General features: G+C 43.8%; 1 protein-coding gene and 1 pseudogene across 3 annotated transcripts in view; one reads left to right on the top strand and one right to left on the bottom strand.

The window, feature by feature from the left end:
• The window catches only part of LOC147102213 (rab effector Noc2-like), a 186,091-nt gene that overhangs the window by 105,155 nt on the left and 55,856 nt on the right, over positions 1–25,080 (top strand). For all 3 annotated transcript variants that reach the window (XM_085964518.1, XM_085964516.1, XM_085964517.1), the window contains one exon: positions 19,245–19,416. In XM_085964518.1, coding sequence (XP_085820644.1) covers positions 19,245–19,416 — 172 coding nt within the window. The remainder of the gene's footprint in view (positions 1–19,244; positions 19,417–25,080) is intronic.
• On the bottom strand, positions 9,697–10,935 carry LOC147102214 (uncharacterized; annotated as a pseudogene).

Raw genomic sequence — 25,080 nt, 5'->3', positions numbered from 1 at the left:
GCCAACTCCTTCATATGCTGAAGGACAAGACTCTACCATGGGAACAATCTGAACACGAGCTTCAATCTTCAAAGGGAAGGAGTTCGGAGCTCTCAAAAGTTATGGAAATAGCTGAGGTTGCAACACAGATTTTACAGGGATGCCAAAAGTACGCTGAATCACATCAATGTGAACAGCAGAATGTTGAAACAGCTGCTCCAGTAGAAGGATTGAATAGCCTGATCAATCAATCCCCGAGGGAAGGGGAAGTGTTGAAATCACAAACGAGGTCATTAGTGAAGGATTTGCAGGAAACCCAGGAAGAGCGGGATGAATATGAACGCATGAAGAAGTCTCTTCAGGAAAGATGTCTAGGGAGGGAACAACAGTCGGCTAACGTCCAGTTGGGTACAGAAGAAGTAGCAGGCCCTCTCGCTAGACTAGCTCAGGACGACACCGAATATTACCATGACCTGTTGAGTGACACGGAATATTACGATGACTTGGTCTGCCCAGCTTGTGATGAAAACTCCCAAAGTGCAGAAATCAGGATGAAGCACTTAAAGTCTAAGGAACATAGGGAGATGGTGGCGCTACAGCTGGCAGCGGATAAGGGAGCCCCGAGAGTCTCCAAGAAGCAGAAAAGAAAAAGACGAAGCAGAAGACGATAACCATCTAAATCATTATCACTTCTATCAGATCATGCACGTGGGCCCTACGAAGGGGGCCAAATCAGTTGGAAAGTAGGAAAAATTACCAAGGCAGTCCAGCTGTTTGTAAAAGTCAGCACTGCTGGTTCAGCAGTACGGAAGTTCAAGCTGTTAAGCCAAGGGAAAGACTATTGGATGAGTCACGCTAGAAATGTGAACCGGCTACACCACAGAGATGTTGTTCGGACCGAGTCAAGACCAGAGACTGAATCTGTGAACTGTTCCCGCAGAGACTGAATCTGTGAACTGTTTCCCGCAGAGACTATATCTGTGAATTGTTTTACATGAAGTTGATTATATGTTATGTTTAATGGGGAATAAGTATGTTGTAAGCTAAAAAGGGAGGATTGTAGTGTATGTACCCGTCTACCTTTAAGAGAACTATTGTATGTAACCGTTCACCTTTGAGAGAACTATTTTAGGTGTGGCACTACTTTGTTTGGCTTCTGTATACGGTAATACCGACGGTGACCACACCAGTATATAAGTGTTGTGCCAGGAGTTATTGGGCAGATTCGCCCTGACCTTCGAATAGTAAAGTCCTGTTTTAAGTTACTCTTGGAGTCTGTGTATTAATTAACTAAACAACCCACAGACTTTACAGGTCTCTTGCCAACTACCCACGCCATCCCATTCCTCCTATACTTAATTTAATTCTGAAGAATATTTACACCACTCTCTGAGAAGTGTTTTGCTCTTATTTGTACCTGTTGGAGCCATGTCTTCACCTTCCTACATTCTGTTTGTTTTTTCTGGCATTAAATGTCTGGCTGAGTCCGCTCCTCCTCATATTTTGCAGACCTTCCAGAAACATTTCGGCATTTGCTGAGGGGAGCTTGCACCTTTTCTAGCCCAGCAACATTGAGATGAGCTGATCCTGCAATTTCTAGTGCAGTCAGAGTCGGGGGCCTTTCGATGAGCAGAAGCCCCATGCTGTTGGTCTTCCGACAACGGATCAAGGATCTTGGAATTTTAGGGCCTTTGTTTTTTCACTTATTTCAGTCTTGCAGCATGAAGGAATTTTTTGGGATGATTTGTAGACGTCTTGATATAACTATATAAAGCTGTATACTTGCTTTTTTGTCAGTGACTATGCAGCTAGTTATTTGACAGCTTACAGATATGGGTATTTCTGTGGGCTTACAAGTCTAGTTCAGTTTCTGAAGGGGGAGAGCATGAATTGAGGAGGCAGGTGAGACTGTAGACAACTTTTTACACTGACTTGTAGAGAGGGCCAGGGCCTGGCTAATGATTGGTCTAAAGAGACTTGTCACTGCATACATTGGTTCCTGAAGGAAGAACCTCACTGAAGTCTGCATACTATTCCAGCCACACTTAGAGATCAGTTCCAACACAAGAATAGCTCTCTGAGAGTGGCTGTCATGGTTACAGCTGCTTTGAAATGTTATGTGGCAAGGTCCTTCCATGCAAGTGCGGGAAGTTTTAGTCACATTACACCAAACTTTAGTCAGCAGTTATATCAAGATGGTAATTGACACTTTGCCAGGGATTTCTGCACTTTTCCTGTGAAAAGCAGCCACAAGCAACAAGAAAGAGCGCACCACTTGTATTATCTGACCGAATTTCCCCACAAATATAGGTGATTGTACCCGTGTGGCCATACATACTGCTAGCCCAAATGCTGTGCCATTCATGAATAATGTACAGGTGGTCTCCGAAAACCGCAATAGAAGCATGCGAGTAAATGTGCATTTTCCTGGCAGCTCCCATGATTCGTTCATTCTGCTCAATCAAACATGCCACCTTTCTTTGGAGGGTTAAGACGACTCCCAATGATAGCTTTTGGGGGGGACCAAGGGATGCACTGCAACAAGGCTCACAACACCCGTGTGCCATCCATTGACGAGCACAGAAGAAGTACAGTGTAGCCTATGTGGTCATGGTGGAAGCCACCTTTGATTCCGTTGCTTGCACTGATGTACAGGAGTTGTACCATATAACCTATTCAAGGCCTGAGAGTCTATTGTTAGCTGCTGTGTCCTTTGCAACTTCCCCTTGCAAAGAAGCCTAATGATGGAACAGCAAAAAGAAGAAAGGCACCAAGAAGCTGAATGGCCTCTTTCAGTGCTGTACTATTCTATGGGCGTGAAATTAATGTCCTTCCCGCCACCTGGTAGCACATTTAGTGTTTGCTTGTAGAGGGAAGAGGAAGATGCAGAAGAGGAAGACTGCATCCCAGACAGCCCCTTTGTGGCCGGCATATCCGGGATGGAATCACCCGCCTGCGGTTCCGCTGACTGGGCAGGATGCATTTCTTGGGTGTGTGAAATGAGGACAGTACAAGGGTGGAGTTGTGCTGACGGGAGGGCGGGAAGCCTAGAGGTGCGTGCCAGAAGGAGGATAACATCAGAGGATACCCACATCTTGCATCCTTTCAGCCCCGCCATTGACCAAGGACTCAGCCATGCCCCTGCCAAGAATGGCCTGCACCGTCTCCTCCAAGGGAGTGAGGTATGGCAGATGTGCCTTGTCATTGGTGCAGATTGTTGGTAGGTGAGTGATTGGGGGTCCTGCATTGAGCAGTGTGTGAGGCTAGTGGTTCAGTTGGTAGGTGACTCCTTTTGAAGATGTATTCACTGACCTTGACCAGTGGCCTGAGGTCGTGAAGCTTCTTTGGGCACTGAAGCAAGGTGGTGGGGGCGACAATGCTGGCAGTGATGGCCTTGGTAATGTACTACCATATTCTTTCTAGAGGGCCTCCTGACTCCTGTGGGTGGAGGGCCAGTCTTGCAGTGTTGACGCCTTGCACAAAGCTGGAGCGCTGTGTACTGGCCGCGCTAGATGTGCTCCTATCTAGTTATCCAGCAAGTTAAACACTCTATTCAAAATAATTCTTCTGAAGCCGTCTGCTGTTTGAAGCCTTTACTTGAACAAATTTGTGAAACTGTAAACAAAGACAAAGTATGTTTTGTACATAACTGAGTACTATACATTCGATATTACATAAGATATAAACATATTTACAACAGTAGAATAGACTAATTGTATAACTAACTAACATTTGGACTAACTTCTATAACTATCAAATATTAACCTTTTATAAACATAGTGTTATCAAAATATTACTCTGACAACGTTGCTATTATGCTGAGGAACAAAGATATTCACAGATATTGCGCTTGGCCTAACATATGAAATCAGATTACATTGGATTGTAAAACCCTTATGGAATCCTCCATTACTGCCAGGTTCTTCCTGGAATTCTACTTCCTGTGTTACACAGGAAGAAAGGAACAAAGGTCAAATGACCTCGCACAGGAAGATCAGATGACCTTTCCAGCATACAAACTGTTAACACAACCACCACCAGAGGGTGCTATCTGCACACACAAAATGTTCACCATGTAAAAAGTCCATTGGTCCAGAACACGCTGCGTGCGAGACCCTGGGTGTCTCTTCTCTGGCTTGTTGAGCCATTTGTGGTAGTGTTGAGGCAGTTTTCCCATTTGTTGAGTTTAGGAAGGTAATTCAGCTTTAAATGCTGAATATTGACATTTGGAACTTTTAAATATTGATTATTTGTTATAAGACAATGGGCTGAAAAATGTATTGAATCAGTGCATTTTATTTTCCCTTGATTCAATGTGCATGGCCCTTTAAATTTCAGAGATCCTCACTGCCCACAGTGCATTGTGAGCTGCTGCTTCTCTTCTTCTTAGGCAGTCCCTCGAAACCGAGAATGACTTGCTTCCACATTAACAGAGCTCGCATGTGACTGATTAGTCCAATGCAGGACCTACGGTCTCTGTCACAGGTGAGGCAGACGGTGGTTGAAGGGGTGGGTGGGGTGCTTGGGTTGACGTGCGCTGCCTGCGCCTGGCTTGTGAGCTTCACAGCCTCGCACACAGACGCAGCAACGCCGCACTAGGGTTACAACTTGGTCCCGGATCCCTCGTGCAACACCACCAGGATGGCGTTGCACTTAAGGTTAGCGCTGCACCACCTACCACCATTTCCCCCACACCAATTTACCTTGTTTAGCGCGACGGCCATTTCGGGCGGCCGTTAATGGCAGTTGGCGAAGAACGAATTTCACCCCCCCTCACTGTTTCTATAAGAAGATACGGCTGAGCACTAGGGAGCAGAATTGGCTACCAAAGGAACTTGGTGACTGGTGTAATCATTAGATCATTTCAAATAAGCTTTGCCTCCATTGGATCCTACTTTACATCTGAATCTATGAATGCAACCTCGTTTCTCCCCAACAAATTGACTGGGCCTCGGAACAAAAGACCTGTCTGGACACCATGTATTCTCAGTTGGTATAACTTTTATTAACCTTTTAGAATGAGTGGTGCAGGTGTGTGCCTGATCACTAAATGGGGAAACACGTTATTTTCAGGTGCCCAATTGAAATTCTTGATTTAAGGGTTACTCACTGCCTTTTAAGAGCTTCTGACACCAGAACTGATGCTACACAAACTCGGCACACTCCCAGTGCGTCATGCACTACATGCTGGGAGTGCCATGAAAATATGCAAATTGACTTGCCTTATCTGAGGAGATCAGCTCCCGGGTGTAGGTGCACAGAGCACCTGAAAAGGGGAGGTCCTGGAAGCATTGCAGGTGGGTTGCATTATTCGTGCTATGTGCCTGAAATGGAAAAGTTTTTGAGCTTCTCAGTCGTAAAATCACTCGCCTTAATGAGCAGAACATTCACCAAAAAAAAACCTTTCATACAGTGAGCGAACATAACTGATTGTCCAGTATGAGGTTCAGAGGAATTGGATAGAAAACTTAATTGGCTCGGATTTTGCGGTTGGTATGCCGGCATACTCTTGAGAGTATGCTGCCATACCTCCTTGGAAATCCACTGCAAATTCAGGATTTCCGCATGTGCGAAATCCAGAACTTGCGGCCTGTCAACGTACGTGTAGACAGGCCATCCGCACAGGCCACGATAAAGCAGTCAATTCAATTCAATTCAATTCAATTCAATTCAAATCGCTTTATTGGCATGACAAGTTACATCTTATGTTGCCAAAGCATCGAAAAACATTCATGTTTGTTCACAAAAATACAGATCTATCCATACAGTGTATAAACAGATATATCCCTGAGTGTATAAATGTACTTTCATATAATTTATATATACTCTTTTCTTATATTTAGTGGTTGTCCCTCTGTTTATGGCAAGCTGTAACATAGTGTGCCACTAGTGTCACACAATTTCTCTCTTCCCCTAGTAGGTATGGGAGTTTTTGGTCGTCATTCAAATTTCTGAATTCCGGGCATATTTTTGTGAATTTTGGGTAGAAATTCTCCCTTATGCCCTGATATTTTCTACAAGCTGTGAGGAAGTGCATCTCTGTCTCCACCACTCCCTGACTGCAGTGAGAGCATATCCTGTCCTCTCTTGGTAGCCGGGTCTGCCTGTGTCTACCTTTTTCGATCGCCAGGTTATGTTCACTAAGTCTGTACATTGTCAAAGTTTTTCTCAGTTTGCTATCCTTTACCATGGTCAGGTAATCGGCCATGTTGTATTGTCTGTTTAGGGCCAAGTAGCAATTGAGTTTGCTTTGGGTTTTTGTTGTTTCTGCCCAATATGACATATTTTTCCTTTTGCTTAGCGACGATTGTGTTGGGTCGAATTCTTTGTGTTACGCTGTCACTGTCCTGGGGCTGGTTATTGTTAGTAGTGTTAGTAGTTACTTCGCTGAGTCCCAGGACTAGTTGGCTGAGGGTATTCTTCTTTGTGGTCCTCTCTTGGCATTTCAGGGCTTCGTAATGATAGCATTTGGGGTTGCTCATTTCTAGGTGTTTCCAAAATTTGGTGGCTCTTTTTTGGATAGTGATTATTAATGGATATTGGCCTAGTTCTGCCCTGCATGCATTGTTTACGGTTTTCCTTTGAGTCCGGAGGATACTTTTACAGAATTCTGCATGTAGGATCTCAATTGGGTGTTTGTCCCATTTTGCAAATTCTTGTTGTGTTAGCGGTCCCCACACCTCACTGCCATAGAGTGCAATTGGTTCAATTACTGATTTGAAAATTTTGAGCCAAATGCTAATTGGGATTTCTATTTGGATTGATTTTTTAATGGCATAGAAAGCCCTTCTTGCTTTCTCTTTCAGTTCATTCACAGCCAGTTTGAAATTTCCCGTAGAACTGATTTTTAAGCCCAAGTATGTGTAGTTAGTGGTTTGTTCAATTTTGGTTGTTCCTAGTGTGAAATTTATTTTGGGTCCCTGATGTCTGATGTTTGGGAGCCCAACTGGTGCAGAGTTGGGCTCCCAACTGGCCGGCAATTGTACATGGAAATGTTACAGTTGATGCAAGCAGGCAGGGATGGAGGGAGGGATGGTGTTAAAATTTCTATGTTTTTTACATGTAGTAAGGAATTGTTGTACTGTATAATCTATAACTGACTTATACAGTAAGTGACGGAAAAGATTTGAAAATGATTTGGAGATGATTGTTTGCTGGTTAAAGCTACGATCTGGTTGATGTAAAATGCGATCCTCACTGAACAATGACTTACTAGAAACCACTTTTAGATATATTTGATGCAGCTGTGCTTTAGTAGGAAGATACTAAAGTCACTTTTATTACCACAACTGTCAAGATGTCCATTTGGCTTTATTGGAATAGCAAACCGGCTGGTGTCAGATTTTGGTGCTGAAAATTGTACATTAGAATCACATCTGTCAAATGTCCCTCATTAATTAATCAATTGCTCATCATTCTTCTGTACAATATTTTTGTTCCAGTTATTTCTCGGTGTGAGAGATGACCGTAAAATATCTGTATATTTAAATTAATAATCATACTGCCTTTCTCTACTTCATGGTAAGTGGAAATTCTCTCTTCAATTTATTACCCAAATACATAGAATGCTCTTTTAAAAAAAAAAAAAAACATTTTTTAAATCTAAAGCAACAATATATCATGTGGGAGGTAAAATTTCCACAAGAAATTAGCTATTCTAAATTATTGAGTTTAAACATTTACACAAAAAGAATGCACTATCACCTCCAAATTTCTCCTCCAATGCACACACTATCCTGACTTGGACATGTTTTGATGTTCCTTAATTGTTGCCAGGTCAAAATCCTGGAACTCCCTACCTCATAGCATTGTGGGAGCAACTGTAAGATTTTTATTTCGACTGGCGTTAAATTGACAGCAAGACAAATTCTTTCGAAACAATTTGGAATAAATTTATTAAACATACAAACTCATGCAAGTTTATTAAACACACACTCATGCACATCAAACCAATAGCCTACTGGTATTTATGGACTCTACTCGATTACAACACGTAAGGTAATGGGTTAGATTTACACAGACTGGTACTTCCCTGAGTCAAGCAATGCATGGGGCCTTTTTCCTTGCTGCTTGGTCTGGCCTGTAGAGGGAGGGCTTCTTGCTTTTCCACGTGGTCATCCAGAGAGAGAGAGCCTTTGGGTTCCTTTGTTTTATATCTTTTTAAGTCCATTGCCTCTAGTCTAAATTGCTAAGACCCCAGGATTGGGTCTAGTTTCATGGCAGTTCTTGATTGGCTTTCCTTTGAACATATGGCTCTCTGCAGGGGCTGGTGCCATTTCTTGCTTAAGTTAATTGTTTGTTAACACCTTTTAGTGGCTCTTGAGTTTCGAAGGTGTCTCTGTGGGGGGTTATCCTGTTATGCAGGTTTCCTTTGTTAAGTTTTGCGCTGTTGCCTTACCCAGGGGAGATCCATACACATCAAATTTATCTTTATTACATACATCTTATATTAGTCTCGAGTCCATCTCACATACAAAACATACATTTTTATTCTTACAGATTCCCCGCCTTGAGGGGGAAATATCCTTGCTGACCCCTCATTTGGTTTATCTCCTCAGGGCTCGCATATGGTGGTTCAGTTTCCTAAGGAGCTTTCTCAGGTAGCAGATCATGATGATCCCCACCACTACAATTATGGCTTGTGCCAGTATCATAAGCATTGAGAGGGTTCTGAGCCAGGAGTGTTGTCCTACATTATACATTGTTTCCCACCATGGGCTGGCTCCTAGCTTTTGTATAGCTCTGCTGTTTATGGCATTGTTCTGTGTCATCTGTATCCGTATCATGATCCTGTGGGGAAACAAGATCACTGTAGTATTTACTCTTTGGCAGTTTTTAACTGGTTAACATGATACCATTTCTTGTACTTAATGCCCTTTTTCCCTGGTAACTGAATCAAATAAGGCACAAGTCAGGAGTGTGATGGAATACTCTCCACTTGCCTGGATGAGTGCAGCTCCAATAACACTCAAGAAGCTCGACACCATCCGGGACAAAGCAGCCCGCTTGATTGGCACCCCATCCACCAACTTAAACAGTCACTCCCTCCACCACTGGCGCACCGTGGCTGCAGTGTGTACCATCTACAAGATGCACTGCAGCAACTCCCAAACCCGCGACCTCTTCCACCTAGAAGGACAAGGGCAGCAGGCGCATGGGAACACCACCACCTCCAAGTCACACACCATCCTGACTTAGAAGTATATCGCCGATCCTTCATCGTCGCTGGGTCAAAATCCGATAACTCCCTACCTAACAGCACTGTGGGAGTACCATCACCACATGGACTGCAGCGGTTCAAGAAGGTGGCTCACCACCACCTTCTCGAGGGCAACTAGGGATGGGCAATAAATGCTGGCATTGCCAGCGACGCCCACATCCCATAAATGAATATAAAAAAAAAATAAACCGCAGGGTTCAATCCATCTACAATCATATGCGGTCCCCACCACCTGGGCTCAAAGGCGTGCTTCTTTTTCCCATAATTTGGAATCATTACGGTGTCCCCCACCTGATACTCAAAGGGACGTACTTTCTTGTCAAAGTACCTTTTAATTTGTCTTTTTGACTTCCCCAATTTCGTGGCCACAAATCGATTCATCTGATCGGTGTGATCTGCCACTTGTTCCAGCCACTTGGAACTACATGGTTCCATTGTCAAGGGGCTTATCCCCGTTAGTGTTAGCTGGCCTGGTGTTCTTGTGACTCTCCCCGTCATGGCCTGATATGGGGAGACTCCTGTTGTTTTATGAGGTGTGGACCTCATTGCCATTAAGCACATTGGCAGCATGTTAGCCCATTGAGTGGGGTGGTCCGCACACAATTTTTTTAACATTAACTTGAGGGTCCTGTTCCCCCTTTCGACCCCTCCGGAAAACTGGGGTTGGTGAGCAATATGTAGTTTGTGTTTTATCCCCAACATTTCCTGCAGGTGGGTAAAAATCTTACCGGTAAAGCACGAAACTTGATCACTGTCCACTTGTACCGGTACTCCCCACCTACAAAACACGTGATTTAATAGTGTTTTGGCTGCCGTGATTGTGGTGTTGGAGCGGCAGGGGAATGCTTCGATCCATGTAGTGAATTGCTCCACCACCACTAGGGCATGCTGAAAATTGCCTTGCGCCTGTGGAAGTGGCCCAATGAAGTCTAGCTGGAGATGAGTCCATGGCCCTTGAGGTGGGGGCGCGCTTTGAAGCAAGGCTTGGTTAGTGCACGCGGGAGGATTGTGCTGCAGGCACGGTAGGAATTGTGCCACATATAGGTTGATTGCTTCCCTCATGGAAGGCCACCAAGCTGTGGATGCTACCTTTATAGAAGGTTACCAGGGCCGATTAGTGCCCTGCCGTGGGGTGGGAGTGAAAGAGGGAGAGCAGTTCCTGACCCATCTCTGGTGGAACACACACCACCAGGCAGGCGTATGACTTTCTTTTGAACATCAGCAACTGCTCCGCTGAGTATGGGACAGTGGCTAGTATGGTATTGGGGGCCCAGGCTGTCAGTTGAGGAAGGGGTCCGCCTTCCTCATGTCAGGCGCTTACAATGGCATATGGCCAGTATTGTTGCTGCAGGGATTTAAATCTAGGTGATCTGTTGGGGAGCTCTTGCTGACAGCATTGCAGGGCTCAACAACTACATCCTCTATCTCCCCATCAATCGCAGTGTCCTTGGCTGCTCTGGAATTTCCCTCACTATGTGGACCCCCTTTTCTATGGGCTGCTATCTTTCCTATGAAGCAGGGCTGGGATCGCTGTTTAAGGTGTGACCAGAGCAGGTGTAACCAGAGCCCATGGAACAGGGCTTTACCGTCTATTGTACGGTAGTCATTTTTGTGGTATAGCGGCAAGGAGAGCATAGGCACTATCGAACCAAATATTCATGGGTCTATCTGAGGTTTCTTTCATGATGGTTAGAAGTGCAGCGATTTCTGCATATTGTGAGGATTGTCGGTTGCATCGTTGCTGGATGGCTCTCTGGCAATACCACAGCATACCGCTTGTGGGGGGAATCCCTCGATGTGATATGAGGATTCATCGCTGTAGACATCTGGGGCTCCCTGTATGGGCTCTTTCTGCACAGGATGGGTCTCAGTTAATCAGGGGTAGCGGACATTTATGCGGTTCCCCCTCATAATGACGATGGGATGGCAGGAATGACGTATGAGGAGAGATTGGGTCGATTGGGCTTATACTCGCTGGAGTTTAGAAGAATGAGAGGGGATCTCATTGAAACTTTTAAAATTCTGACAGGACTGGACAGAGTAGATGCAGGAAGGATGTTCCCGATGGTCGGAGAGTCCAGAACCGGGGGTCACAGTCTAAGGATAAGGGGTAGGCCATTTAGGACAGAGATGAGGAGGAATTTCTTCACCCAGAGAGTGGTGAACCTGTGGAATTCTCTACCACAGAAGGCAGTTGAGGCCAATTCATTAAATATATTCAAGGAGGAGTTAGATATATTTCTTAAGGCTAAAGGGATCAAGGGGTATGGGGAGAAAGCAGGGACCGGGTACTGAATTTGGATGATCAGCCATGATTGCATTGAATGGCGGAGCAGGCTCGAGGGGCCGAATGGCCTACTCCTGCTCCTATCTTCTATGTTTCTATGTAAACCAGAAATTGTGGCAGCAATGTGGTGGGTTTGGAAATGGTACCAATGTCTCTTTCCATAAATTCCAATGTCCATTTGCTGAGGCGCTGCGAGGAAACTAGCGCATCTCCAGGTTGCATCAGTAAGTTCAGAGGCATGTGAGCGGTGTGAAGGATGGTCGCTTGTAGCCCAGAAATAAAGGTAAAATGATGAACCGCCCAGAAGACAGCCAGCAGGTGGCGCTCGCAAGCGGTATACATCTTTTCTGTCCCCTGCAGGATTCAAGACACATATGCAATGGGCTGTAGTCGATCAGCTCGCATTTGTACAGAACTGCGGTGAGGCTTTGTTCTGCGGCCCCGACCTCCAAATGGAAGGGTGCGTGGGACCTGGAGGAATCAGACATGCGGCCTGTATTACTGCAGTTTTTAATTTGGCCACGGACTGGGTGTGTGCATCAGCCCATGCTGGGCGTACGTCATCACCCTGCTGTTTTATCAAATTATACAGGGGCTTTGCGCACTCTGCAAAGCCTGGGATAAAATTCCTTTGGTACCCCACCAAACCCAAGAATGATCGTAGGGCTGTTTTGGAAGTGGGTAATGGTAGTCGCTGTATTATCTCCACCTTGTGGGGGTCGGGAGAATGATCCCTCTGTAAAAATGGACACTCCTAGAAAGGTGACCTGTTCTTTTTACCAACTGAGCCTTACGGGGATTCACCTTTAGTCCCGCCTGAGCCAACGATTTCAACAGTTCGTGCAAAAGGGACAGATGCTCCTCTATGCTATCGGTTGCCAGCAGTAGATCGTCTACGTACTGTAGCAAGCAGGTAGGGCGGGAAAAGTCTTTTAAAACTGCAGCCATTCTTTTGTGGAAGATCGTGGGGGCATTGTGGAACCCCTGGGGCAGGCATGTCCAGGTGTAGCTCTGGTCCTCAAATGTGAATTTGTACTGGTCCTCCCTTTTAACAGGGATACTCCAGAATCCATTGGCGATGTTGAGGGTTGGGAAGTACTTGGAACCAGCAGGAATTTGAGATAATATGGTGGGAGCTTCTCTTGCTACCGGTGAGCAGGCTGGCGTTACAGAATTTAACTTTCTGTAATCAAGTCAGCCGCCAGCTGCTATCAGGCTTTTTAACTGGCCAGGTGGGTGAATTGGTTGTGAAAGTGCCTGTCCTAATGACACCCTGCTCGACTAGGGATTTTATGGTGTCTCGGATGTAAGGGTGACTCTCCCTTGGGATGGGGTACTGTTTAGTGAATGAGTGGGGGGGGGGTCCCCTCTCAACAGACTCTTCGCCTGCCATTTTTCCACAATTGTGCTTGCACGTGGCAAACACCGCTAGGTGTTCCTGAATTAGTTTTGCCACAGCTCCATTTTTGCTCCCCGGAGGGTCATATTCGGATGGCTTTTTAATAGCAAAAACAGTGAGCATCTGAAATTTCTATAATTTTTGCATTATTTCTCAATCCCATCCAAACACAGTCCCGATTGTAATCTATTACCACGCCATACTGATCCAACACATCAGTCCCTAAAATTCCCCTTCCATCGGGGGTGGGCATCAGCGCTGGGACCTTTCAGGTGAGGCCTCCCAACTGAAGTTCAGAGGCCTTCCCTGTATGGTGGGTGTATCACCATTAAACCCTTTAAGGGCCATACAACCCTTGCCTGCCGCTGCATGGCGTTCAGGGTATGGGGTGTGGATGATGGTAACGGCTGAGCCAGTGTCTATAAGTATAATCTGCTGCCGGCCCCCTTTTTAAGACAACAAGGACTACTGGTCTCCCGTTACCATCACGTCGGAACCCCACTTCCGACCAATCTTTGGGGGCCAAACCCCATCATAGGGTTGATTCTTGGAGGGGTCCCTCCAATAGGTGTGCATTAGCGATTGCATGATTTTGCATCCCCCCCCGGTGACAATTTGGGCTTTCATGAGGGTTATCAACTGGTCCAATTGTCCCAGAGGACTTGGATTCGTACTTTTTTAGAAGGGTAACTAACTGAGCCAATTGTTGTTCCATCCCAGAGGGTTTGGGTTCGTCCCTCGGGAGGTATCTATTCATTGCATCGTGGTCCCCTGCCTGTCTGGGTCTCCTGCAGGGTTTTGCTAGGTGACCTTCTTACATTTAAAGCACTGTCCCCTAAAGGGGTAGTACCTAGATCCCTCCACCGCTGACACTGGTCTCTTTACAGTGGGTGGTGACTTCACCTTTAACTGGTCTTTTACCATGTCCCAGGCTCTTTGAATGTTAGTCTCTATATGTGTCCGCTGATTGGTGGGCCTCACGGCTATGCCCAGGGTAGTTTTAACTAAAGAGTGGAGTTGGGTCAAGAACATCACTTTGAATTGTTCCTGATTCTTTCCTGCTGCAGCATGTGCGGGTGCCTGGTTCTGGGTACGTTCATAGATATCGTACAGGCAATTACTGAAGGCTCTAGGGATCTCATCTGGGCGCTGTTTGGTCTGACTAAGCATATCCACTAAGTTTAAGTTTTGGATCCCTAAATGGTTTCGGATCTCAGTCACGACCGTATCGGTTGTTGTGCCACGCTGGAGGATCGCGTCTGGCAGAATATTCTTTAAAGAAGCGGAACAGGCCAAGAGGAGGACTTGTGCTAAGCCTCCCTCTTCTAACTCGGGGTGACCCCTCCTGAAATCTGCCCACCTCCTATTAACTACCAGTGGGTCATCCCTATCATTAATGGGCCCCAACTCGTGGCTACACGCTGTGGCGTCAGCACCAGATATGGGCCGTGAGTCGGTGTGGTTACTAGTGATGTGACCATGCACATTACGCCGTAAAGAGGTGGTCACTACTGCTACGGTTGGCCCATGTGTCTCCAAGGTATTCCATCCTTCACTGTCCTCCTGGGGATTATACTGACTGCCTTCCTCTTCCCAATCTGTCTCCTTCTCGTCCCCTTCTGTTGTCTCAGTTATGGCTCCCCGTGTTACTGCGGGTACTAGAGCCTGTTGCTGCCCTAATTTACTCTTTAGTGCGCTATTTCTAGGTGGCACCGGGAGTTGTCTGCCTCCCTATGTGGCTTCTTAATTGTTTCCCTTAATGCCCCCCTAACGCCTTCTACTTCCTGCCGGAGCCCCAGGTTTTCCAGTTTATATTTCTTGAGCTCTAATTTTGTTTCATTTGCTGCCGCGGCAGCTGCTCCTGCATTTAAATTTGAGAGGCTTTGTTGCTGTAGCAACGAAGCTGCCTGCTCGGCTCCTCTTTCTAGTTGTCTGATACTGTGGCCTAATCGATCGATTTCTTGTCTCAAATGCTGGATTTCTCCCTCCTTTAACTACCTAACAAGCTGTTGGTGCAGGCTCGATGGGCCGAAATGGCCTCTATCTGCACTGTGGGGTTTCTGTGATTCTTTCTGTTCTTTCATACTTTAAATCATCTTTTCTTTTACTTGAATCTCTTTGACTTTTAGTTCTTTTAAATCTTGTATCTCTCCCTTTAAATCTCGAATCTCTTTTGCATCCTGCCTCATTAATTCCTCATCTCTCTGAGCACAGTAATGTGCCCCGAATGCCAAGAGACCGTTTGCCTATTTGGGCCTTAGCTTTCCCTCATCTACCCTCTCCTGGATAAATGCCACGAGCTCCCCAAAGGAAGCATGTTGGCCCTTACAGATGCATCATGCCCGTAACTCTTGTAAGTCCCTTATGGACACCTTTTCGTATATTTTCTCACGGCAGGCTACAGCTACGTCTTTTGCTGGCTTTTTGTATGCCCCCGATCCCTTCATCCTGTGTCTTTTGAATTTACTTTTAAACTTCGCACCACAGGTTAGAATCGCAACTCCCGAAATTTCCAATTGTTTAAAAGAATGACTAAAGCTGTCTCGCCAGATCCCAGACGAGTCTCCAGTTTTGTAAGCTTTTTATTTCGACTGGCATTACATTGACCGCAAGACCAATTCTTTTGAAACAATTTGGAATAAATTTATTAAACATACAAACTCATGCAAGTTTATTAAACACACACTCATGCACATCAAACCAATAGCCTACTGGTATTTATGGACTCTACTCGATTACAACACGTAAGGTAATGGGTTAGATTTACACAGACTGGTACTTCCCTGAGTCAAGCAATGCATGGGGCCTTTTTCCTTGCTGCTTGGTCTGGCCTGTAGAGGGAGGGCTTCTTGCTTTTCCACGTGGTCATCCAGAGAGAGAGAGCCTTTGGGTTCCTTGTTTTATATCTTTTTAAGTCCATTGCCTCTAGTCTAAATTGCTAAGACCCCAGGATTGGGTCTAGTTTCATGGCAGTTCTTGATTGGCTTTCCTTTGAACATATGGCTCTCTGCAGGGGCTGGTGCCATTTCTTGCTTAAGTTAATTGTTTGTTAGCACCTTTTAGTGGCTCTTGAGTTTCGATGGTGAGTCCTGATGGTGTCTCTGTGGTGGCTTATCCTTTTATGCAGGTTTCCTTTGTTAAGTTGCGTGCCGTTGCCTTACCCGGGGGAGATCCTAACATCAAATTTATCTTTATTACATACATCTTATATTAATAGTCTCGAGTCCATCACACATACAAAACACATTTTTATTCTTACACACCTTCACCATAAAGATTGCAGCAGTTCAAGAAGGTGGCCCACCACCAACTTCTCCAGGGGAACCACGGAGGGGCAATAAATGCCTGCCTTGCGAACGACATCCACATCCACGTCCTGAGAATTAATATATATTTAAAAAAATGCTCCTTTCACATTATGTCATTACTGTTGTTGGGACCTTGCAGGGTGTAGCCAATGAAGTACTTTTGAAGTGTATTCACTGTTGTAATCTAGGGAAACACAGCAGCTAATTTACTCATAGCAAGGTCCCAACAACAGCAATGAGATACTTGACCAGAGAATCTGTTTCAGTGATTTTGATTGAGGAATAAATCTTGGCCAGGACACCGGGGATAACTCCCCTGCTCTTAGAATAGTGCCATGGGAATTTTACGCCCGCCTGAGAGGACAGACAGTGCCTCGGTTTAACGTCTCATCTGAAAGACGGCACCTCCAACAGTGCAGCGCTCCCTCAGTAGAGCACTGGCGTGTCAGTCTAGATTACATGCTCAGGTCTCGAGTGAGAATTGAACCCACAACCTTTTGACTGAGAGGCGAGAGTGCTATCACTGAGCCATGGTTGATCCCTAAATTAAATGAGATGCCCTTGCATTCTCTCAATATGCTGGATAAAATTGTGAATTATTTTGCACTTTGAATATGCAAATTTGCAGAAATAATGAATAAAATAATGTGTAACGTCTTGCTTTATCGTACAAATTTGTAGCAGCCAATGTAACACCCTTTTGGGTTCAGTGGCATCAGTTGCTCCCATAAGCAGTCTGAACATTTTACTTTTATGGGAGTTAACTCACACTGCCTTATGTCTACTTGTATGATAGCAGTAACAACAAAGCACCTTTGTGATGTGAGCCAGATATCTGTTTCCTTTGCACGTGCATTTCATCAATCTCTTTGAAGGTGAACTGAAACAACATCAGCTGAGGCAAGACTTGGTTTGAATCATTGAACTGCTTTGTTGCGCAGAGACACAAATGTACAGAGCAATAGTTATGATAAGATTCCCTTAGTTCAATCGATGCAACTTATATTCATGTGATGATGCAACATAAGAACATGCCATGCTACCCCAGATCGGAAGGTCATCTTAGTTGACTTAATCAAGAGATCTGCTAACTATCCTCCGCATTTCTAATCTTGTTGCCTTCCTGTAGGCGCTGACGGCTTTTGTTTTTACAAAGCTGATTGCTCTTGTAGCTGTTTTTTCCCCAAAAGTCTCTGTCAAAAAACGTGTCTCTCTTGTACTCCCCCTTTCACAGACAGAGATCAGAGGAGTTTTTTTGATTACCCAGATAAACTAACAAATCACTTATTATTAAGCGTCTGGGAAAAATAATTCCCAATTAGTAGGTTAAACACGTTTGTCTGACTTTTGGTCCGCAGCTCAACACGGAGCTGTCCCGAGAATTAACCCCTTTTAAAGTAAGCATTAACACACAAACACATTTTAAAGTAACTCATATTTAGATCCTTTCTGTGGAAAAATGATCAAAAACAAAATCCAGAAGTGCAATACGAGCACTGCAGGCTAAGTTAAAATTTGCTGCTCTGCCACACGGTAATGATACCATCAAATTAATGCCACTACACTTGGTCCATATGTTCCACCAAGACTTCCTACAGTACTACAAGTGACTTTGAAACCAGTTTTCAGATTCTAATACTTAAACCCTTAAAGGAACTATCTTACTAAGATTCTGCTTTTAGTCAAAGAATTATGAATTAAAATAAATGGGTTGTTTATCTACAGAACAAGTTCACCAATATAATCCTCTGCCAGATCTGTTTGGGTCTGTCGTCAGTCTGAGCTGCTGCAGCTTCTGGTCACCTAGAGCCTAAACGTTTTTTTATGTGACCACACATGGTATAGGAACAGATGCAATAAGCTCAAATACTCTCCATCACTGTACCCAAGTTTGGACTGCTACAGAGACCCGCAGGATCTGCCAAACTGAAGCTGCAATGCTGTAATTTCTTCTAAAGCAATATATTGAAAAGCATACCCGCCAAAGGATTGACAGCAAATACTATTTTTAATTTGAACGAAACAGTATTGCTACTTTAAGTATTTATTCAGGTGCTGCTCAATAACTTATCACAAGTTCAAGGAGGCACCACGTCATGAAAGCAGCATGATCAATTTTTTTTTATCACGTGGTGAAATAAATAATGTTAAAACACACCATTATATCACTTGCATGTGACGTCGTGATGGAATAAAGCATTCTTCCGTGCATTTCCTTTCCCCAAATAAAAAGATACGTTGAACAAACACATCTTTCATGAAGATAGTTGCCCTATAAGATTAATGAATGTCATGAGCTTTTCTAATACACAGACATGCATAGTACAGAGGCGATACAAGGCATACACACAAATGAGCATTGTTCTTCTTTTCACCTTCTGTTTTAGGAACCTCTGCTATTTGTAAGATTCATGTGGACCTTGATGGGACTTCTTCCTGGCCTTTTATTTATACAAACATCCGAAAATGACGGGCAGGAAAAGACCAACTGGGTCCATCAAACCTCATTTATTTTGCCATTCAGAGAGCAGTTAACTTTGTAGATATTATTTACAAAAAGTAGATGGTCACTGCTATACAGCTGGTTTTATAAGAAAGGTCAAGGACCAGCAGGGGCCATGCATCCCATTTGAAGTGCATCCCATTTGGAGTTCATCCCTCTGCTGGTGTAATTCTTCCATTGTAGCTTCCAACACCAGTTTATATGTGCCAAGTGTTTTTGCCTCTACAGCACTTTCCAGTTGCCAAGTGCTATTTAATGAGTAACTTCAATCAATAGCAGACCTGCACATTATTCAGATTCCTGGATAATTGCATAGGAATGTTTAATTTGTTTATGTTTAATAACCAATTTCATGAAATTCCGTGTACATTTTTGAAGTATTTTGCAAAATGTTGAATACTTTAAGTAGCATTTAGGAGGAGGAGGGAGGGAATTGCATTGCAAGTGTATGTACACTGAGCTGAGTGATGCTTGTGATGTAAAATTTATTGCACTTTGCTAAAACGTTTAATTTTTGTGATCTTAATTATAGTTCTTATCTTTGACAGATTTGGAAGAGATCTGGAGCTTGGTTTTACAAGGGATTGCCAAAATACATCCTACCATTGAAACGCTCTGCTAGAAACAGTGAGCTGCACTTACGGCCCGTTCAGCTGGAGACCTTGCAGCATGGAAAAAGTATTATTGTCAACCGATCGTACAGCTGGGCTAGAGGAAGAGGTAGGTGTTTTTTTCCCCCCTCTGCAAGGATGTTGGGGCCATTTTAGTTCAGATGTCCCTTCCATATAACCCTCCTTTGTTCCAGAACACACACTGGTGCCCCAAGAATGTTAACTTCCTGCATCAGCTGTATAGCCATGCATTGACTTTCTTGATCTTTCACTCCTTAACATCCAGCATCCAATAAGAAGTTATCTGGAGATTATCTCCCTTATGGTCTTGCAACCTAGCCCCCAAGTCCTTAAACTCCCTCTACAAGATCCCATATTACTTCTATCTGTGTCATTGGTTCCAACATGCGCCATGCCTTTTCAGATGTTTTTCCACCTTTTCTGTGATGTCCTTCACCCTGGCACCTGGGAGGCAACATACAATTCAGGACTCCCGGTTATGACTACAAAAAAGGCTGTCTATTCCCCTACTGTGGAATCTACAGCTACAACTGTTCTTTTATTCTTGTAGTCTACTTGCCACTGAGCCCTCTGCTTAGTCTCTTCCTTTCTCCATGCTGCAGAAATCTTGCTCAGGACCACCCTCATCTTAGACAGTATTACTGTCCGCCTAACACTCTGTAAAAGCTACCAACAATTGTGTCCCCACATGCAGCCACTTACGTTTAAGATTCTCCCCCACCTCTGGCAAGCTGCTAATCCTGAGACCACAATGGGCTGGGAGTTCATCCACTCTTTAAATGAAGTTGATTCCATAAAATCATACCGTGCACTAACGATCAGATGGGTTCTACTGTATTAGCATACTACGAGACTATGCTGAGTCAAAAGCCTGATTGGAATACCTACAGCATTTTGTAAATGTAAAATCAAATATTAGGATCAAGACTTCCAATATGAGTATCAATGTCAACCCTTTCTTGGGTATCACGTGTAGTTGGACTGGTCAAGAACTATTCGGCCGATTTTATTTTCTCTTTGGCTATTCGACACACATAACTGCAGTAATGGGATTTCAGCCAAGCGGTAGAACAAAATAAATACTTTTCATCCTCCTTCCAGTTCGATCTACTTGAAAGAGCAGGTTGCTGGTCTTAATGACCTGATGGATAGTTCCTCCCTTATTCTTGATGCTGAAAACCACAAAGTAATTCTGTTCTAATGTCTAATACCAAAGTGTTGCATTGGAGTACAGTGCTGAAGGGGTGTGGAACATATATTTGGGCCCATGGTTGCTTGTGCATTGAATTTCTGTAAAGTTTTCACGTGTGAATATTGGGTGAGGACAGATTTGGGCTTTCGCACTCGCTATCGAGGCTCGGGGCACACAAAAAATAACCGCTCGGGTGAGGTGGGAGGGGGTTGCCAGCACCAATGAAACTGTTTGCCTCTTTGACCAAGCTTTTGGTCACCTGTCCTAATATCACCTTATGTGGCTCGGTGTCAAATTTTGTTTGATAATGCTCCTGTGAAGCATGTTGGGTCATTTTAATACATTAAAGGTGCCATATAAATGCAAGTTGTAGAAGTTGGAGAGGAGTGGTGAGAAGAAAGTCAGCATGAGTTTTTGTTGGAGTAAAACTGCTGATTTATGCTTAAATACTGCCTCACTGAGCTTCTAATGGCTTAATATAATAGTTTCCATCTCATACTGTGTACCAGTGGTTGTTTTTGTTCTAAGTAATGACATGAATGATGATGATTTCTGTACTCACAAGGTACTTAAATTGAAAGCATATTAAATATATTGAGGGCCGATTTTCTTTTTCTGGTGCAAGTTGTGAACTGGTGCTGATTCTGCCAGAGTGTTTATCTGTTAATAGTACTCACATTTCCTAGGTCAGCTCATTTAAAAAATATATATATATTTATTCGTAGATTCAGGTACAGACTGGGGCTAAGTATAAGGAGCACACTAGTGGTAGGAGATGACATTTCTGCGTGAGTGAAATTTAGAGCAATTGCGACAATTAAAGCTGAGTGTCACAATGAGGAGGACAAAAAATTCTGAACTTAAAAAGGCATCCCAAGCTATTAGCAACTTTAGTCAATGTTTATGGGACGGAGAATTAAGAAGAAATAGACAAAATGAAGGGAGAGGAAATCCCACGTCCAGGCTTGAGGCCACAGCTAACCAGTTCTGTCACTTGCTGCCTGTCCTCTCTTTTCATTCGACCAAAAAACAAGTGCACAAATTAACTAACAAAAAAAACCAATAACCCTTTTAAAGAGCCCTCCACCAATCAAATTAAAATTTGGTTGCCCAGATTAATTATGCACTCCAGTCCCCGCGGCGCCCACCGGTCACGAAAAAGCTCGAGCGTGCCGGCGGACACCGCGTGCTCCATCTCTAGGGCCACCCGGGCGCGAACATGACCACGGAAGAGGGGGAGGCAATCCGGTCGGACGACCCCCTCGCCCGCCCGCTGCCAGGACCAATTGATGGCTTTCTTGGCCAGGCCCAGGAGCAGGCCCACGAGGAGGTCCTCCGACCCGCCCGCTCCCCTCCGCACCACTTGCTGCCTGTGGTGATTATTCCTTGATTAGTAAAAGTATTGTGATTCGTTGTTTGTTAACTGCCTTGGGATATGTGTTGTAATCTCATTGGTAGTTGATGATCACATGATGTGTTGTGGCTACCTTAAATTCAGTCCTTTTCTAGCTTTAGTTGGGACTGGATGTAGAAAGATATGCTGCCGATTTTAAAGTTAATAAAGCCTAACTTTGGAAGGCAAATCTATTCTTTATTTCAATTTATTAACTTTATGTTAGAATGGAGCGATATCTTCAACCAGAACGATTCAAGGCTGACCCCAATTCTGCTGGAGTGGATGATAAATGGAAACATTGGTATTGTACATTTAAAAACTTTGTGGGCGTGTTGGATCAAGAGGCTCTAAATAAGCTGAATATGCTGATCAACTACATTGACCCGGATGTATATAAATATATCTTGCACTGTAAAACTTATGAAGAGGCTACTTCTACATTGGAAAAGATTTTTGTTAAACCAAAGAATGAGGTATTTGCACGTCATCTTCTATCTGCCCGTAGGCAGCAGGTGGGAGAATCTTTGGATACTTATTTACAAGCACTTCGGTGCCTTAGTGTTGACTGTAATTATAAGGCTGTGACGGCTGAAGAATATAAGGACGAATCGGTACGGGATGCTTTTATTAATGGATTACTGTCTAGATCAATTCGGCAGCGGTTGTTAGAAAATAAGACTCTGGATCTTAAAAGTGCTTTTGAGCAAGCTTCTACATTGGATATGGCTCAGAGAAGTTCGGATTCTTATGCTCTTTTTAATCGGCCTGCGACTATGGTTTCGGCAGTTTCAGATGAAAAGGAATTATGTGGACTTAATGGGTGTGGTTTACTAGATTTTGAAACAGTTTCTACTTCGGCGGCCGTTGCCTCTAGGATTCAGAAGTGTTATTTTTGTGGGAATATCCGGCACCCTCGTCTGAAGTGTCCTGCTCGGGAGGCTGTGTGTAGTAAATGCGGCAAGAGAGGTCATTATGCACGTGTGTGCAAATCATCAGGTTCAATTACCTTCCCTTCTCCTGGTGTGGGAGGGTTTTCCTCCACTACCTCTTCTGTGACTATTCAGCCTTTAGATAGGGCGTTTATTGCATCAATTTCTGCTGCATTTGCTCATGGCCTAAACAAAGCTATAGTTACGGCTCAAGTTAATGGGTTGGAAGTGAAGGCCCTTATAGATACGGGCAGTACTGAGAGTTTTATAAGTCTTCAGTTTGCGAAGGAGAAGCATTTGAAAATTTCGCCTGTTACGTATCAGGTGTGTATGGCTCAGACGACCCTTACTTCACAAATAGCTGGTTGTTGCTTTGTGAAAATGGTTCTTCTGGGTAATACGTATACTGATATACGCCTATCTGTTTTGCCTAATCTCTGTGCGGATATTTTGATTGGACATGATGTGCTTCAGTTACACGAGTCTCTTAGTCTTTCATTTGGAGGGACTAAGCCACCTTTATCTATTTGTGGATTAACCTCTTTATCTATTCCTCCATTATCACTTTTTTCCAATTTGATGTCGGATTGTAAGCCAATTGCTACCAAGTCAAGAAGATATAGTAGTCAGGATAGAGAATTTATTAATTCTGAAGTTCAACGTCTCTTATTGGAAGGAATCATTGAACCTAGTTGTTCGCCTTGGCGAGCACAGGTAGTTGTCACGACTAACGAGAGACACAAGAAACGAATGGTGATAGACTATTCCCAAACTATTAATAGGTATACTCAATTAGATGCGTACCCTTTGCCTAAGATTGATGAGCTTATCAATAAAGTATCTCAGTATAAGGTTTTTAGCACTATTGATTTAAAGAGTGCTTATCATCAGATTCCTATTGTTAAGAAGGATCAACCATATACGGCCTTTGAGGCTGGTGGAAAGCTGTATCAGTTTTGCCGAATACCATTTGGTGTTACTAATGGTGTTGCTTGTTTTCAACGGGCAATGGATGCTTTTATAAGTGATAACTCCCTCTCTGACACCTTTTCATACTTAGATGACATCACAGTGTGTGGCAAATCAAGGGTGGAGCATGATTCTAATTTAAAAAGATTCCTTCAAGCTGCGGAAAAAGTTGGTTTAACTTTTAACAAAGAGAAATGTGTCTTTTCGACTACTGAGGTAAATCTATTGGGGTATATTATTTCGGGAAATAAGATTAAACCAGATCCAGAACGTCTGCGACCATTGATCGATTTACCTTGTCCTACTAATTCTAAGGCTTTGCAACGAGTTGTTGGACTGTTTTCTTATTATTCTAATTGGATTGCAAATTTTTCACGGAAGATCCGGCCTCTTATTCGGGTTACGACATATCCTCTATCATGGGAGGCCAGGACATGTTTTGAGAATTTTACAAAGGATATCCTAGGAGCAGTTGTGCATTCCATTGATGAGCAGGTTCCCTTTGTGATTGAGACGGATGCTTCGGATTTTGCAATTGGGGCTACTTTGAACCAAAATGGAAGACCTGTGGCCTTTTTCTCACGTACTTTGAATAATAGTGAAAAAAGACATTCCTCAATAGAAAAAGAGGCATACGCAATAGTAGAAGCATTGCGTAAATGGAGACATTATTTATCGGGGCGACATTTCACGTTGGTAACTGACCAAAAATCTGTGTCCTTTATGTTTGATGTTAAACATTTTGGAAAGATTAAAAATGATAAAATAATGAGATGGAGGATTGAGTTGGCATGTTACCATTTTGACATAGTTTATCGTCCGGGGAAGGATAATGTTGCTGCTGATGCACTGTCGAGGGCTTATTGTTCGGTGATTCACGGAGATACGCTTATTAATCTTCACAATGCCTTATGTCATCCTGGGGTTACGAGGATGATACACTTTGTACGCAGTAAGAACTTGCCTTTTTCAGTTGAAGACGTCAAGCGGATGACTTCATCATGTTCTACCTGTGCTCGGTGTAAACCGAATTTCTTTAAGCCTCAACGAGCTCATCTTATAAAGGCTACTTCTCCTTTTGAATGTTTGAGTGTTGATTTTAAGGGACCTCTTCCTTCAACTACTCAAAACCGATATATATTTACTGTTGTGGATGAGTTTTCAAGGTTCCCTTTTGCTTTTCCTTGTGCAGATGTATCAGCTGCTACAGTTATTAAATGTTTGACTCAACTTTTTGTCATCTTTGGGATGCCTGCGTATATCCAT

This window comes from Somniosus microcephalus, chromosome 22, assembly GCF_052327205.1.
Source record: "Somniosus microcephalus isolate GS21.2 chromosome 22, FLI_Smic_1.0, whole genome shotgun sequence".
Classification (NCBI taxonomy): Eukaryota; Metazoa; Chordata; class Chondrichthyes; order Squaliformes; family Somniosidae; genus Somniosus; species Somniosus microcephalus.
Note: the sequence above shows the minus strand (reverse complement) of the source record. Positions and strands in the feature narration are given on the sequence as shown.